The sequence below is a fragment of the Halictus rubicundus genome, chromosome 1 (assembly GCF_050948215.1).
Source record: "Halictus rubicundus isolate RS-2024b chromosome 1, iyHalRubi1_principal, whole genome shotgun sequence".
Taxonomy (NCBI): domain Eukaryota; kingdom Metazoa; phylum Arthropoda; class Insecta; order Hymenoptera; family Halictidae; genus Halictus; species Halictus rubicundus.
This window is the reverse complement of record NC_135149.1, coordinates 340,536-354,395: the sequence shown is the minus strand read 5'-3', so window position 1 is coordinate 354,395 and position 13,860 is coordinate 340,536. Positions and strand designations below refer to the sequence as shown.

At 38.6% G+C, this 13,860-nt stretch overlaps 1 protein-coding gene across 12 annotated transcripts in view; it reads left to right on the top strand.

Moving 5' to 3' along the window:
- LOC143364149 (echinoderm microtubule-associated protein-like 2) overlaps window positions 1-13,860 on the top strand; it is a 497,449-nt gene that overhangs the window by 187,342 nt on the left and 296,247 nt on the right. For 8 of the 12 annotated variants that reach the window (XM_076804737.1, XM_076804768.1, XM_076804680.1 and 5 more), the window contains one exon: window positions 7,938-8,051. The exons of 2 other annotated variants lie outside the window; for them this stretch is intronic. In XM_076804737.1, the coding sequence (XP_076660852.1) occupies window positions 7,938-8,051 (114 nt within the window). The remainder of the gene's footprint in view (window positions 1-7,937; window positions 8,052-13,860) is intronic. 2 more of the 12 variants (XM_076804883.1, XM_076804708.1) reach the window with 1 other exon arrangement.

The following is a 13,860-nucleotide window of genomic DNA, read 5'->3' as shown; positions in this document are numbered from 1 at the left end:
CGGTTGATAGAAAGCAGGCACGCGTCGCTGGGACACTCTAAGCTGGAGACTCTTCGACTACCCAAAATTTATGGCGTTCACTTGCGCTATTGAGTTTGTCGCTAGGAGCTACAAGGACACATTTGTCCGCTAAGTGGCCAAAATTGTTAAAGACGTTTTCTCACAAATAGCGTCTTATGCTGTGCAAACCATACATCTTTCTTGGTGCTGGTGTGCTGAAGATTTCACTTCCGGCGCCCAGCTAGCCGCTACAAAAGATTACAGCATATTCTTTTGTCACGAAACTAATATGTATAACGAAACATTTGGGATTATAGTGGTGTAAGTCTGCCTTATGTTCTTTTCTTTTCAACCTGTTTTATCTAAACAAAAAAAAAAGGATATTCCATACCTATTAAAGTATATCCCACTTATTTATTCATCACCCCTTTTTTAAGTTAATTAAAATCGCCGAAGATGTGTGAGATCATGGTTCTCTTTCTGATAACGAAACCGAAGGATCTAATGAACAATTTTGTTTTCATAAAATATAATATACATTATTTAATAAGATTTTAATAAAACATACAATTTCTTAAGAACATTAGTGTACTCATTGCACTTTCTAATCAAAATGTTTAGAAATATATCGGTACAAGTCAATCTTAATTAAATAATTTGCTTGTAGATTGTATAAAATTCTGTTTTGTGCTTTAATTTTCACGTGCAGACATTTTGTATAGTTTTCTGAATTTATAAATGTTGTATGAAGTTTTTTTATAGCAAAAAACGCAAAACATTATTCTACTCGAAATACTATGTATGTATGTGACTTACACCAGAATTATTCTCAGCCCGCCATATATCTACAGGGTATATAAAATGGTACCAAAAACTCTGAAAAAGGAGTGATTTCCCAGGTGATTCTAAGCCCTATTTTCCTTTACCATTTTGCGCTGGAGTATTTTGTTTTTGAGTTATTAACGAAAAACACGAATCAATCAGAGTGCGATTTATGACCACTCGGAGACATGCCACGTGGAGCGTAGCGCCAGCGTTGCGTCAGCGTCGTGCTGTCGCGGTTTGCCGTTGAGTCCTGAACAAAAGAAGGACTGGAAATAGATTTTAACTCTTTGCGATCGTATTTTCTGTGTGCATGGTAGTTGTGCTGTAGAACGATATTAACTCTAATATAAACATACTACTAATATACTAACTCACCATTTTTCATACGTAGTTATGCATGCCTTTGCTGCTGCTGCTTATTTCACACGGTACCGTAAGACTCTTCAACACTCGCGATCTTTGTTCACATTTACCAACGCATAGGTATGCACTAATAACAATTGCAGTATCAATTTATCACTAAATTGCGGATTTGGTAAAAATGAGCAGGTGCATTTTAAAACAGTAGAGAGATTAAAATGATTTAAAAACATCAATGTATTATTTTCAAGGTAATTCTTTACAATAAAGGATTCCTCACTGATTTCAAACACCTTGAAATATGTTATTAAGGTCATTATTCTGAACAACCTTTTCCTATACACGTTATTGCTGGACGACCTTGGTTTGCGAGATATTTGCGGAAAATTATTGGGATGAATATACAAACTCTACCTTTTTCAATGACTAAACTGGCACTACGGTAAAGAAGTTATGTAGCTAGACAAACACGTATGTTGCGTCCCGGAAAGGACAAACAATACATTTAGACAAATTATGCGCAGTTTTGAATCTACCTACACTCACCGACACCGGTTCGGGAAATTGAGGAACAAGATGACGTAAAAAGTTACATAAAATTTGGCTTTAATTTTTTTATTTAATGGACGATATGCATATACTTACAAATATATATTGTTACGGGCTTGGGGCATCTTCAATAAAGAATACGTATGTAATACCAATAAACCTTTATTAAATAGAGGAGGAGGGAGTACTCAGCTTTGTGTCTTCCCTCAACGGCGTTCGTCAACCGACTCTCTCATGTCTCCGTTGTATTGTCGTCACTAAGACGACGCAGCAACGAAGACCATTCGGCGCGATGTCTCGATATCGTAACATATCGATAATCATAATAATATATATATATATATGTTTATAATCAATGTTTATTTAAAATATATGAAGAAAGGGTGTTGAATAGATAATTTCGATGTCGGAAACAATTGATACTTCAACTCTCAAGCAACGCACACGTCCATCATTCTCCGCAGTCAACGCAAATCTGTCTGTTCTCCCCAAAAATGTTCTTTTCTAGCCCTTTCGCTACGAGCGTCGCCTATAGACGACATCCGCGTGACGACCTGTGTGTACGAGCGTCGTCTATAGACGATGTCAGCGTGATACCACTTGACCATGAGCCCCACGATGTTTTTATTTTTACGTATACTGCACATCGATCACACTTGTCTCATTCTCTGGTTTGTTCGAATTTTTTTTAAACAAGTGAAATATGAATGTAAAAACTGTAATGTGGGATTGTGTGTCGACCCTTGCTTCAAAATTTATCACTGCGAATTAAATTATTGAGAATTTTAATTTGTTATTGGAAAGTGTTTGTTGTTTTTTATTGTAAAGTGTAACTTTTAATTTTTAAATATATTTTTATTGATAATAATTGCAAAATCTCCAAATATGTTGTTGTATAACACTTAAAGAATAGTACGATCCGGAGAATGACGAAGCTGCACCGAAAGATGTAAGTTTGAACTCCAGTTTACCTAAGCGCAACATCCACACTTTCCGGCGCAGTGCTCCGTTCAGTGCCGCTACTTCGGCGGCACGGTGGCCCGTCAGCGGTGTCACTCCGACGGAGCACACTACCGTAGCGAAAGGGCTAGTCGTCGTCCTCACACACCCGCACTCATCCCCAAATCCTGTGTGTGTCCCTCGAAATTCCCAGCCTACCCTTGGGCCTGGTTTTCGTCAGGGATACTTTCTCTCTTATGGCCCTCTTCCCTTGGGCCTGGTCTTCGTTAGGGATACTTTCCCTTCTATGGCCCTCTTCCCTTGGGTCTGGTTTTCGTTGGGCCTCGATGTTGTACGGCCCTCATCCTGCCATTGAAGACCCAACGACATCCTGCCTAAATCTACGATACTACACTCGGCCATTCTGATTCTACATCTGTCCTCAGATGTTTTCGCTTTCACTGTCCTCGGAGAAATCGTCTTCTTCATCGTTGATCCAAGGCTTCATATGTTCAGCCGCTGTCGTTGTCGCCTGCGGACCTTCGTGCTCTCCCATCTTTTGTACTATGTATCGATTATTCCGTAATACTCTAACAATACGATAAGGTCCCAAATATTTTACGTGAAATTTTAAACCAGGTGCAGCCTGCGTCCTCTTAAAGGTCACCGGACACAAGACAGGCAAGATGCCGAAGTTGTTTGGGCGCCTAAAATCGTCGCCCATAAGGACTGAACGTATCCGCAGGCCAATTGAGAGGCGCTCGAGAGGTTGCGAGCTGCTCGCAACAAAGGTCAAGTGCCGAAAATCGTCAACGTGCTCTCGAAAGGCCATCTGAAGCAATAATACGTTCAAAGTTATGGCCCCAACGACGTCGGAGAAGATTTCTGGCACGAAGACCATTCTTCGGCCGGAAAATTTCTAACCCCTGTTCTTGAATCTAATTCAATCTAAACAGTCCGTGGATACCTTTTCTGAACGAGCTTTTACGTGTGGATTACAGTGTTTTTCTTTTTCAGTAAGTGACTTTTCGGTGTTCCAATAATCTTATAATTATCACTTAATGAACCTCGAAGTTTGAATTCTGAACTTGGTCTTTTAAAAAGGTTATCAGTTTTCGAACAGTTTTAGAAACGGAATTTAAATCGAATTTTTATAATATCAATAATCTACAACTTTCTAAATTCAATTTCGAGTCTTTTCAAGGGTTTCGCTGAAAAGAAATAAACCGCGGAAATTAAATTCTTAAATTTGGCGCCCTGACGTGTAATCATAATACAGTGGATTCTCGTTACGAGTCAGTGCCAACCTTACGATTTAGAGTCGGTGGAACTACCCACACCACCGCGGTGAGGGGCCGAAACTCGAGAGGCATCGCCGTCGAGGAGTGTGCCACAACATTGTTGGGTATATCGGTGTGAGACCAGAAGACCACTACTAATCCAATTACAAAACTTCTTTATTTTTCTTTCTTTTTTTATGAAACTGTCACCAACATATTCGTGGCATTTTTTTTATTAAAATGAAACCAAATATGATATAATTCCGATGACATTTACTTGTGTAATGAACGATGGAAGTTTGGAACGCGAAGGACAGAAGGACAGCGTATGGGAAAGAAAGAGAAACGCGGAGAGTCGAGGCCGCCAGCACAGATCAAAGCCCGCGAGAGCGCAGGCCTTTAAATAAAAAATTTAACTTCTTTATTATTATTTATTTTTTTATGAGACTTTCACCAATATATTTCTGGAATTTTTCTGATTAAAATGATACCAAACACGATATAATTCGGATCATATTTACACTAATTTTCTGTTAATATAATTGTAATGGGAAGTAACTTTCATCGTTCATTACACAAGTACATATTGTCGGAATTGTATCATATTTAGTTTCATTTTAATAAGAGAAATGCCACAAATATGTTGGCGAAAGTCCCATGAAAAAATAACGAAAAATAAAGGAGTTTTGTAATTGAATTAGTAGTGGTCTTCTGGTCTCACACCGATATAGCTGCCCGTGTCATGTTCACACTTCTCGGCGGCAACGGCTCTCGAGCTTCGCTGTCCGTTTCTACGTGCAACATTGTTTCTCAGTCTTCTTGTCACTATCTTCTTGTCACTTGTTACTTAGGTTTCCAGCGTGCCCTGTTTATTTCAAATGCGACACTCGGCAAGAACCTCAGATTTTGCCTAAGAGTCAGTCGCCACAACCGCGAAACTGACTCGTAACGAGAATTCACTGTATTTCTTAAAATAGTGGTTAACATTTTATCCCTTATTATATCCCGTGTAATATCATCGAAAAAATTGAATTTGTGATTTGATGTATTACTGGTCACATTACGTGACCCGTGTAAACGGATTGTCAAATGCAAGAGTCTCCGTCGACGCCTTTTACATTTTATTGCGGCCGTACAGTTTTCTGGCGTGAAATTCAAAATTGGATTATGGCAGTAATTGTATTCTCTTCCTTCAGTACCTACATTTTCTGACTTCGTTGTGGCGACAAGTCAATGTGGTGCATGTACAGACTGTCGCAGCACGGCCGCAATAAAATGCCAAAGGCCCCGACGGAGACTACTGTTTTAAAATGCACCTACTCATTTTTGCTATAAATGCATGAAATCTGTAATCTATTGATCAGATTATCTAATTGCTGTGAATTGTGCTTAGATGCAAGTGATACTGCAATTGTTATTAGTACACACCTATGTATTGGCAAATGTGAACAAAAATCGGGCGTGTGGAAGAGTTTTATGGCATCTGTGTGAAATAAACATACGATTAATTTATCGATAAACAACAGCAAGGGCATGCATACCTACGTATTAGGGGTGTGCGGGTACCCGAAATTTCGGGTTCGGGTCAGGTCGGGGTCCCGAAAGTTTGCAATATTCGGGTACCCGAAGTTAAAGTTGTATTTATATATGTAAGTATAATGCTGCTTCATGATTTTTCAGTTCAATCTTTTATTTTCACTGGCAGGTTCAGAATGATTTTTGTACTTCCCGTGTAATCGGTTTTCGAACTTCGCGACGAAAAGAAATAATTTCGAATACATTATGTGAAATGACAGTATTTTATTTTAAATTCGCGTGTAGGAAGCATAATTGCTCTACTTTTTCCTATACAAGTTTTGTTCTCGCTACAGCATCCCATATTAACTTTTCAGAAAGCGCTGTTCCTCGAAACACTGCGATAATAGAATGGTGGAAATACAATTGTAAACGACTACCTATATTTGCAGAAACAGCAAGACAATACCTTGGCATTCCTGCCACTCAATTATCCAGCGAACGATTGCTTTCTGACGCTGGAAATATTGTCACAGCCACGAGAACAAAACTTGTATAAGAGAAAGTAGAGCAATTATGCTTCCTACACGCGAATTTAAAATAAAATACTGTTATTTCACATAATGTATTCGAAATTATTTCTTTTCGTCGCGAAGTTCGAGAACCGATTACACGGAAAATACAAAAATCATTCTGAACCTGCCAGTGAAAACAAAAGATTGAACTGAAAAATCATGAAACAGCATTATACTTACATATATAGGTATGTTGGCGCCAATATGTTTCGGGCCGAATCAGGGACGCCTACCGATACTTGGTAAGCACGGCGACCTCTGAGAGTCGGCCGATGCTTTGGGCGGCGACCTCTGAGAGTCGGCCAATGCTTTGAAATCGGTGACAGAGACACCGATCCCCAATTGCCGATTGCCGACGCTACCGTTGACGCGACGTCATCGGTGACGTGTCGGATGAAGAACCAATCGGGATGATTTCGGGGCGGATCTGGCCACGGAGTGGGGAAGGCTATGCCTTTTTGGTGAGAGGACTGTGATGAACCCCACGGCACTTACCCCAGAACTAAAAAGGTGAACGGGTCGTAACCGAATTCTAACAGGTAAATACAACTTTAACTTCGGGTACCCAAATATTGTAAACTTTCGGGACCCCGAGTCGACCCGACCCGACCCGACTGCCATTCCGGGGACCCGAAATCGCGGGTACCCGAAGTTTATAAACTTTCGGGATCACGACCCGACCCGACCCGATCATTGCCCGACTTGACCCGAGGCTCGGGTACCCGAGATTTCGGGTACCCGCACACCCCTACTACGTATAGAATAATTGGTGAGTAGCTATTACAGTTAATATAGTTCTACATGTTTTGATGTGATGAATACGGATAGGACTTTTGTTCTACCTGAAAATAACCAGCACAACTACCATGCATAGAGAAAATACGATCGCAAAGAGTTAAAATCTATTTCTACTCCTTCTCTTGGCGCTCCTTCTTCTTAATAATTTGAAAACAAAACGCTCCAGCACAAACGACAAAGGAAAATGGTGCTTAGAATCACACTAGGAATCACGCCTTTCAGGATTCTCGATACTTTTTGGGACACCCTGTACGAATACATTGTTACGAGCCAGGGCTGTGAGCAACGCGAGAGGCCGGCGACGGGGTTGATATCCCAGGAATATGGTTTCAATTTGCTAGTTAGGTACGCGGACGAATCTAATGCGAAATTGGGGAGCCGCTGGGAGGTTGGATAACTCATAGACGGACCTGATGCGAAATCAGGGAGCTGTAGGATGTGGACGAACCCAATGCGAAACCGGGGAGCCGTTAGTATTGTATAATTTTCGTGGACGAACCCACTGCGAAACTGGGGAGCCACTAGGTTAGAGAAAACTCTGTTGGACCATGGTTTGTCGCGGACGAACCTGATACGAAATCAGGGAGCCGCTAGGATAGTTAGTAAGCCTCGTAACTAATAAATTTAATTAATACAATCCGAGCGGTAAGATTGTATCGTGTGGGAACGTTCAATTACTGGGTTAGGATATTGGGCAATAATTAAGGGTTTATAGTATACGTACAAACAAATTGCATTTTAGAAACATTGATATATTTTTGTTAATAACTTTTTAATAAACAACGAGGGACGGTTAAAAACTTTGACAACATATGTCAAGGTCAAGATAATTGGATCTGGGTCCGTTAAATGTAATATTTACTGTTTGGTCATGAGTAGACATCGGATCTTTATGCAAAATAAACATTTTCTACATGAATTGTAATAAATTGGAGTGAAATAGAAATTTATTTTCTTTCTTAATATTTTTAATTGGTTGAAAATAATATCACAGCATTTTTAAATTCCGCTAATGTTTTTACAGTTTCAAATTACACCCTCTTATTTTTATCATAAATGATAGAAGAAGATGAGGTAAATTTAACTTCGCTTTCAGAAGGTCAGTTCATTACCAATCAACTGGATCGTTACACTCGGACAGTCCCAGTAGTAGTAGTGTTTCCCCGGTGCCGTCGCCAAGTCCTAGAGCCACACCACTGCCAGTAGCCAGGTATGTGTCATCAAATGAAATTCATTCATAGTCCATTCAATACTTATACCGTTTAAATGAAATTATTGTATAACACATGTTTATTGCACGTAATATACTCACACTGAACAATTTCTACATTACGCGTATAATATAGAAAATTGTTTAGTCGAAAAGTTTCTTAATCATGAGAGGAGTGTGTCTTATGTATCGGACGTCCGAGTGATCGGGTCGGGTTGGACGAAGTCGCGCGGTCTTGGTCGAACGTTCGTAACACACGAACGCTCGGGTAGTCCGATCTATTCGGGTAGCCCCATTGTTGAGTAACGGAATTGCGCTTGGAATGTTTTATAAGTATTATATTTTGTACAATATACAATTACTATGCCTGTTAAGTAACGGAATTGCGATCTCGCACACAATTATGTGTCTAATCCGACTTCCGCTTAGTCTACTCAAATATTTATACTCCGCCCCACTCCTTCCTCTCTTAATAGTGGGGTTGAGCCCCCTCTCGCTGGCTTCTCTTGGCTTAACGGCCCCGGTTCGATCTTCTACGATCTTACCGTGCTCGTGGACCTGGTTTCGGAGGGGTTTAATCACAACCCCCTCCCGGTCTACCGGGCCTAGGCTGTTGTCCATAACAACCTTACCCGTGGCCATCTGCGGGGTTTCCGTCCATGTGGCGGTCTCCCTGCAATACACGATGCCGCGAGAGGTTTACAACGCTTAATTTGGAACACATTCTCTCCCACAGCAACACTCCATACATATATATATATACCCATCTGTCATCACACCATTCATTATTCGCACGCAGTTTACAATATTTCCGCATCGCACCACTGTTACGCTACAAACTTAATTCTATTTCACGCTATTAATTCATTACGATATTTGTTCGTCGTATACACATACATAACTCGCACTTTACATTTCACACTGTCGTCTCGCGCGAAGAGAGGATATCCTAGTAACATCTTAAGAATAATTATTAAACAAAAACAAATGTGTTAAACAAATTAAAGATCATAATTCACATATATAACATATGGATTAATCAAACAATTGATTCGTAACACCTATACAATTGGAATTTCGGGCCCAGACCGACAAATTCGGCAGTTTGACACCTTCTAGACTAATGCAAGCGGCTCATCATGTATATAAAATTTAAATTATAATTGATTATTAATATGAATTTAAATTAAATTAATTTTTTCTATAGTATATGTACTACCAAGCGTTTAGTACTATAAACAATGTAAATGTGTAAGGGAAACTAATTTCTATGCACAAAGAGAGAAACTCAAATATTTTTAGGTATAGGTATACAGTGAATCCGCGTTATATGTCAGCAGCCCGGGTCTTGTCGTTGTCGGGGCACTATTCTTTGATGCAGTGCCGAACGTAGAAAAGGACAGCGATAGTCACCGTTATTTATAGCTCTGTCAGCTTTATAGCTTTGTCAAAATCACAGCGGGGAAATGGTGCCGACAAGACCCCCTACTATTCTTTGATGCAGTGCCGAACGTAGAAAAGGGCAAAGCTCGAGAACTCCTTTATTTTTAATTATTTTTTATGGAATTTTCACCAACATACTCGTGGCATTTTTCTGATTAAAATGTTACCAAACACGATACAGTTCGGATCATATTTACACTAATGTTCTGTTAATATAATTGTAATGGGAAGTAACTTGCATCGTTCATTACACAAGTAAGTATCATCGGAATTATATTATATTTGGTATCATTTTCATTAGAAAAATGCCTCGACTATGTTGGTCAAAGTCCCATAAAAAAATAATGGAAAATAAAGAAATTTTCTTATTGGATTAGCAGTGCTCTCTTAGTCTCACACCGATAGATCCGACCCGTGTTATGTTCACACTCCTCAGCTGCGGCGGCTCTCGAGCTTCTTGGCCCCTCACGGAGTTTTCTCCGCGGTAGTGGGGATAATTCCGCGATGGCTAACTCGGAAGTCTCGGCAACGCACAGTGGTACCAAGGCGGGAAAAAATCCATTTTATAAATTTTCGATTTTTATAAAAAAAAATTATTTTTTATAGCCTAATAGTGCGTGCATGATGTGCCAAAGTCCGATTTAAAAAAAAACTTTTTTACGGAGATATACGCATGGTAAATAACCATTTCTTCGCTCCTGGCAATTCATCAGTTTTCAGTGCGATAGTTATCTAATTACTCCGCCTATAACACTGTCCAACACCAAAATCGTTTTGCAATACCTGTTGGGTGATTCTTATACACTTTGTCATCCTAAAACCGAATCTGAAAGTAGAATTGCTCCATCACGCAACGTTTTCGAAAAATTTTGGTTTTTGTAAAAATGCCCGATTTGGATACGAAACGACGTGTTACGCAAAAACTAAACACGCGAGAAAGTTAAAATTTGAGTCAAGAGATAGAGGGGACTCTCCTCTACATATTCATATAGTCAATTATATTTTTATGTACTTCCTAATAGTTGTAAATGGTTGTTAAAGTTTGAAAATGTGCCGACGCGGGTACTTTGTACGCTCTATTTTTGTATTTATGTGAAAAATCCTTTATCTAGCAGGAATTTACTATACAGGAATGCATTCTACAGACATTTTTGGTAAAGAAACCATTCACGAAAAGTATTTGGTTCCCTTAATGTACGAGAAGGTTCAGAAAATAGTAATTGACAGCGTGTGCGCGACGCGTTCGCGCCAGACGGCCATTGCAGCCTTTTCTCGACTCGCCAGGGCCGTCGCTATGCGTAGTCGACGTTGGTACCACTCAAGTATGTCTTTGCTTACTATTTACATACATTTTTTTTTGTCTTTTTGGGTGCCAATCATTACAAAAGATTATAAAAATACGAGTTATATTCACATTTCATTGTGGAAATGCTTAAAAAAGAAAATTGAATACAAAAACTTACCTATTTCTGATGTAAACAAATTAAAAATGTTTCCGCCTTACTTGACGCTTGTTCCTGGTATCCCGATTTTCAATAATAAGTGTCCAGCAGTAATCAGCAAGCATCGCACATAAGTCTTTTCCTTTGTAACGTTTTTCCATTGTTGAAATATCTTGATGAAAGATTAATGCTGGAATTGTATTCCTTGTTTTGATTATAAAATAATTTCGTCATTAATATAACAAAAACATTTTATCGATTTAATATAGAGCAATCTATGTCTTAATTATGTACTTCGATCAATAAAATCGATAAAAATAGTCCCATTTACATAGTGTTTGGACTTATTTTAATCGGAAGAATCTTGAATGTCCATTGGTATTACAATTATAATATAAAGATAAGACAACAATTACTGAAAATAAAATTTTCCAGTCACCGCATTGCCGCGGTCAATTTTCTTTATTAAGCATTTCCACAATGAAATGTGAATATAACTCGTATTTTTATAATCTTTTGTAATGATTGGCACCCAAAAAGACAAAAAAAATGTATGTAAATAGTAAGCAAAGACATACTTGAGTGGTACCAACGTCGACTACGCATAGCGACGGCCCTGGCGAGTCGAGAAAAGGCTGCAATGGCCGTCTGGCGCGAACGCGTCGCGCACACGCTGTCAATTACTATTTTCTGAACCTTCTCGTATATTAAGGGAACCAAATACTTTTCGTGAATGGTTTCTTTACCAAAAATGTCTGTAGAATGCATTCCTGTATAGTAAATTCCTGCTAGATAAAGGATTTTTTACATAAATACAAAAATAGAGCGTACAAAGTACCTGCGTCGGCACATTTTCAAACTTTAACAACCATTTACAACTATTAGGAAGTACATAAAAATATAATTGACTATATGAATATGTAGAGGAGAGTCCCCTCTATCTCTTGACTCAAATTTAAACTTTCTCGCGTGTTTAGTTTTTGCGTAACACATCATTTTTTATTAAAATTGTGCATTTTTACAAAAACCAATATTTTTCGAAAACGTTGCGTGATGGAGCAATTCTGCTTTCCGATTTGGTTTTAGAATGACAAAGTGTATAAAAATCACCCAGCAGGTATTGCAAAACACGAAATAAGTTTTATTTTGTTGGACAGTGTTATTAAAACACTGAAAGGTCACTCACCGAAAAAGAAACAAGTCACACAAAACACAATAATGCATATAATTAGTTTCATTGATGAACACGAAAAAAGTTTTTTTTTGGACTGTATAATTGAGGACTATTTTCCAAATTTATTTTCTCGAAAATCTATTGATACGATAGTCGCCCTAATGCGCCACGCGCAGTTCATATGGTACAGGCCTGAGGTTGTTCGAGAACTGGGACTGTCACGGCGCGCGAGACAAGAGTCAAGATCCCGTCACGTTGGACGGACTACAGTAAGGAGCAAAACTGAACACACATACGATATTTTAACAAAAATAATGTTTTATTCAATACTTGCATGTAGAATACAAAAGAAACAAAATACTTGGTATTATCCAGAATCTTTTGGCTTTTCAAAACAAACTTAACATTTGTGATATTATTATTATTTCGCTTCATACAATTTTTTTTCGTGTAGTCGGTTTTGCACCGCAACTAATTTTAAGTAAACATTTCAGATTTTCGTACACTTAATATTTCGTCCATGAACCTTTAACCTTGGTAATTACCTGAATACGTTTAGGCATACTTAATACTACATTTTTGCAATATTCTGGTGTAATAGAATACCAGTGTTCCTGCACTCTTTGCCACAAATCAGTTATCGTTGTTGGGGGAGCACTATATTTATTCTGTAACTTCATTTTTAAGTATGCCCAGACATTTTCAATCGGGTTTATGTCAGGACTTTGAGTAGGCCATTCCATGGTTTGAAATGGTTGAGTTTGCAGCCAATTCTTTACGTTCTTCACACCAATGCCCAGGAGCGTTGTCATGTTGGAATACGACATCACAGTCTGGTACCGGCATATTTTCAATTGTTTCCAGTAAATTTTTTTCTAAGATATCCTTATACGTATACTGGTTTACCGTACCTTCTATTCGATGTAGTGAACCTACACCGTACGCCGTAATTCACCCCCACACCATAAGTAAACCACCACCAAATTTTATTGTTTGCTTCACATGACGCTGTAAAAGAGGTTCGCCTTGCTTCTTCCAACACCAAGAACGTCCATTCGATGAAATTCGATTGATTTTAGATTCCTCGGAAAAAATTACTTTTTTCCATTGCTCTATATTCCAGCTTAAATATTTTCTTGCAAAACTCAGACGGCCCTTGACATTCTTTTTTGATAGAGCAGGTTTTTGTTTCTTCTCAATTGCTGTAAAATTGGCTTCTTTTAATGCCCTTCGAGCCGTCCACCTACTAATTTTCTTTTCAACATCGCTTTCGAATAACTTTGCAGCCATTGATGCCGTCGTTGTAATTTCTGAAGTAATGTATCTCGTCAATCTTCTCTTCTCCTGACAAGATAATAATTTTGGACGGCCTCCAAAAGATGCAGGGACTTTACTACAGTATTTTTTCCGTATCTTATGTACAACTCCCTGACTGACGAAAAATTTTCTAGCAATTACTCACGTTGATAAACCCGATTTTAATTGGAAAATGATATTATTCTTCATATCTTTAGATAATGGCTTCATGATGTTATATTGATGCGTGTTGACGCATGAACAACGATAAACTTATAACTACTGCACTCCTGGTCGTGGCATTGACCGTGATGGACTACCAAGTTGTTTACAAAATCTGTGTTCACAGTTTCTAATCCCGAGAATCTTAGTGCGGTGCAAAACCGACTACACGAAAAAAAATTGTATGAAGCGAAATAATAATAATATCACAAATGTTAAGTTTGTTTTGAAA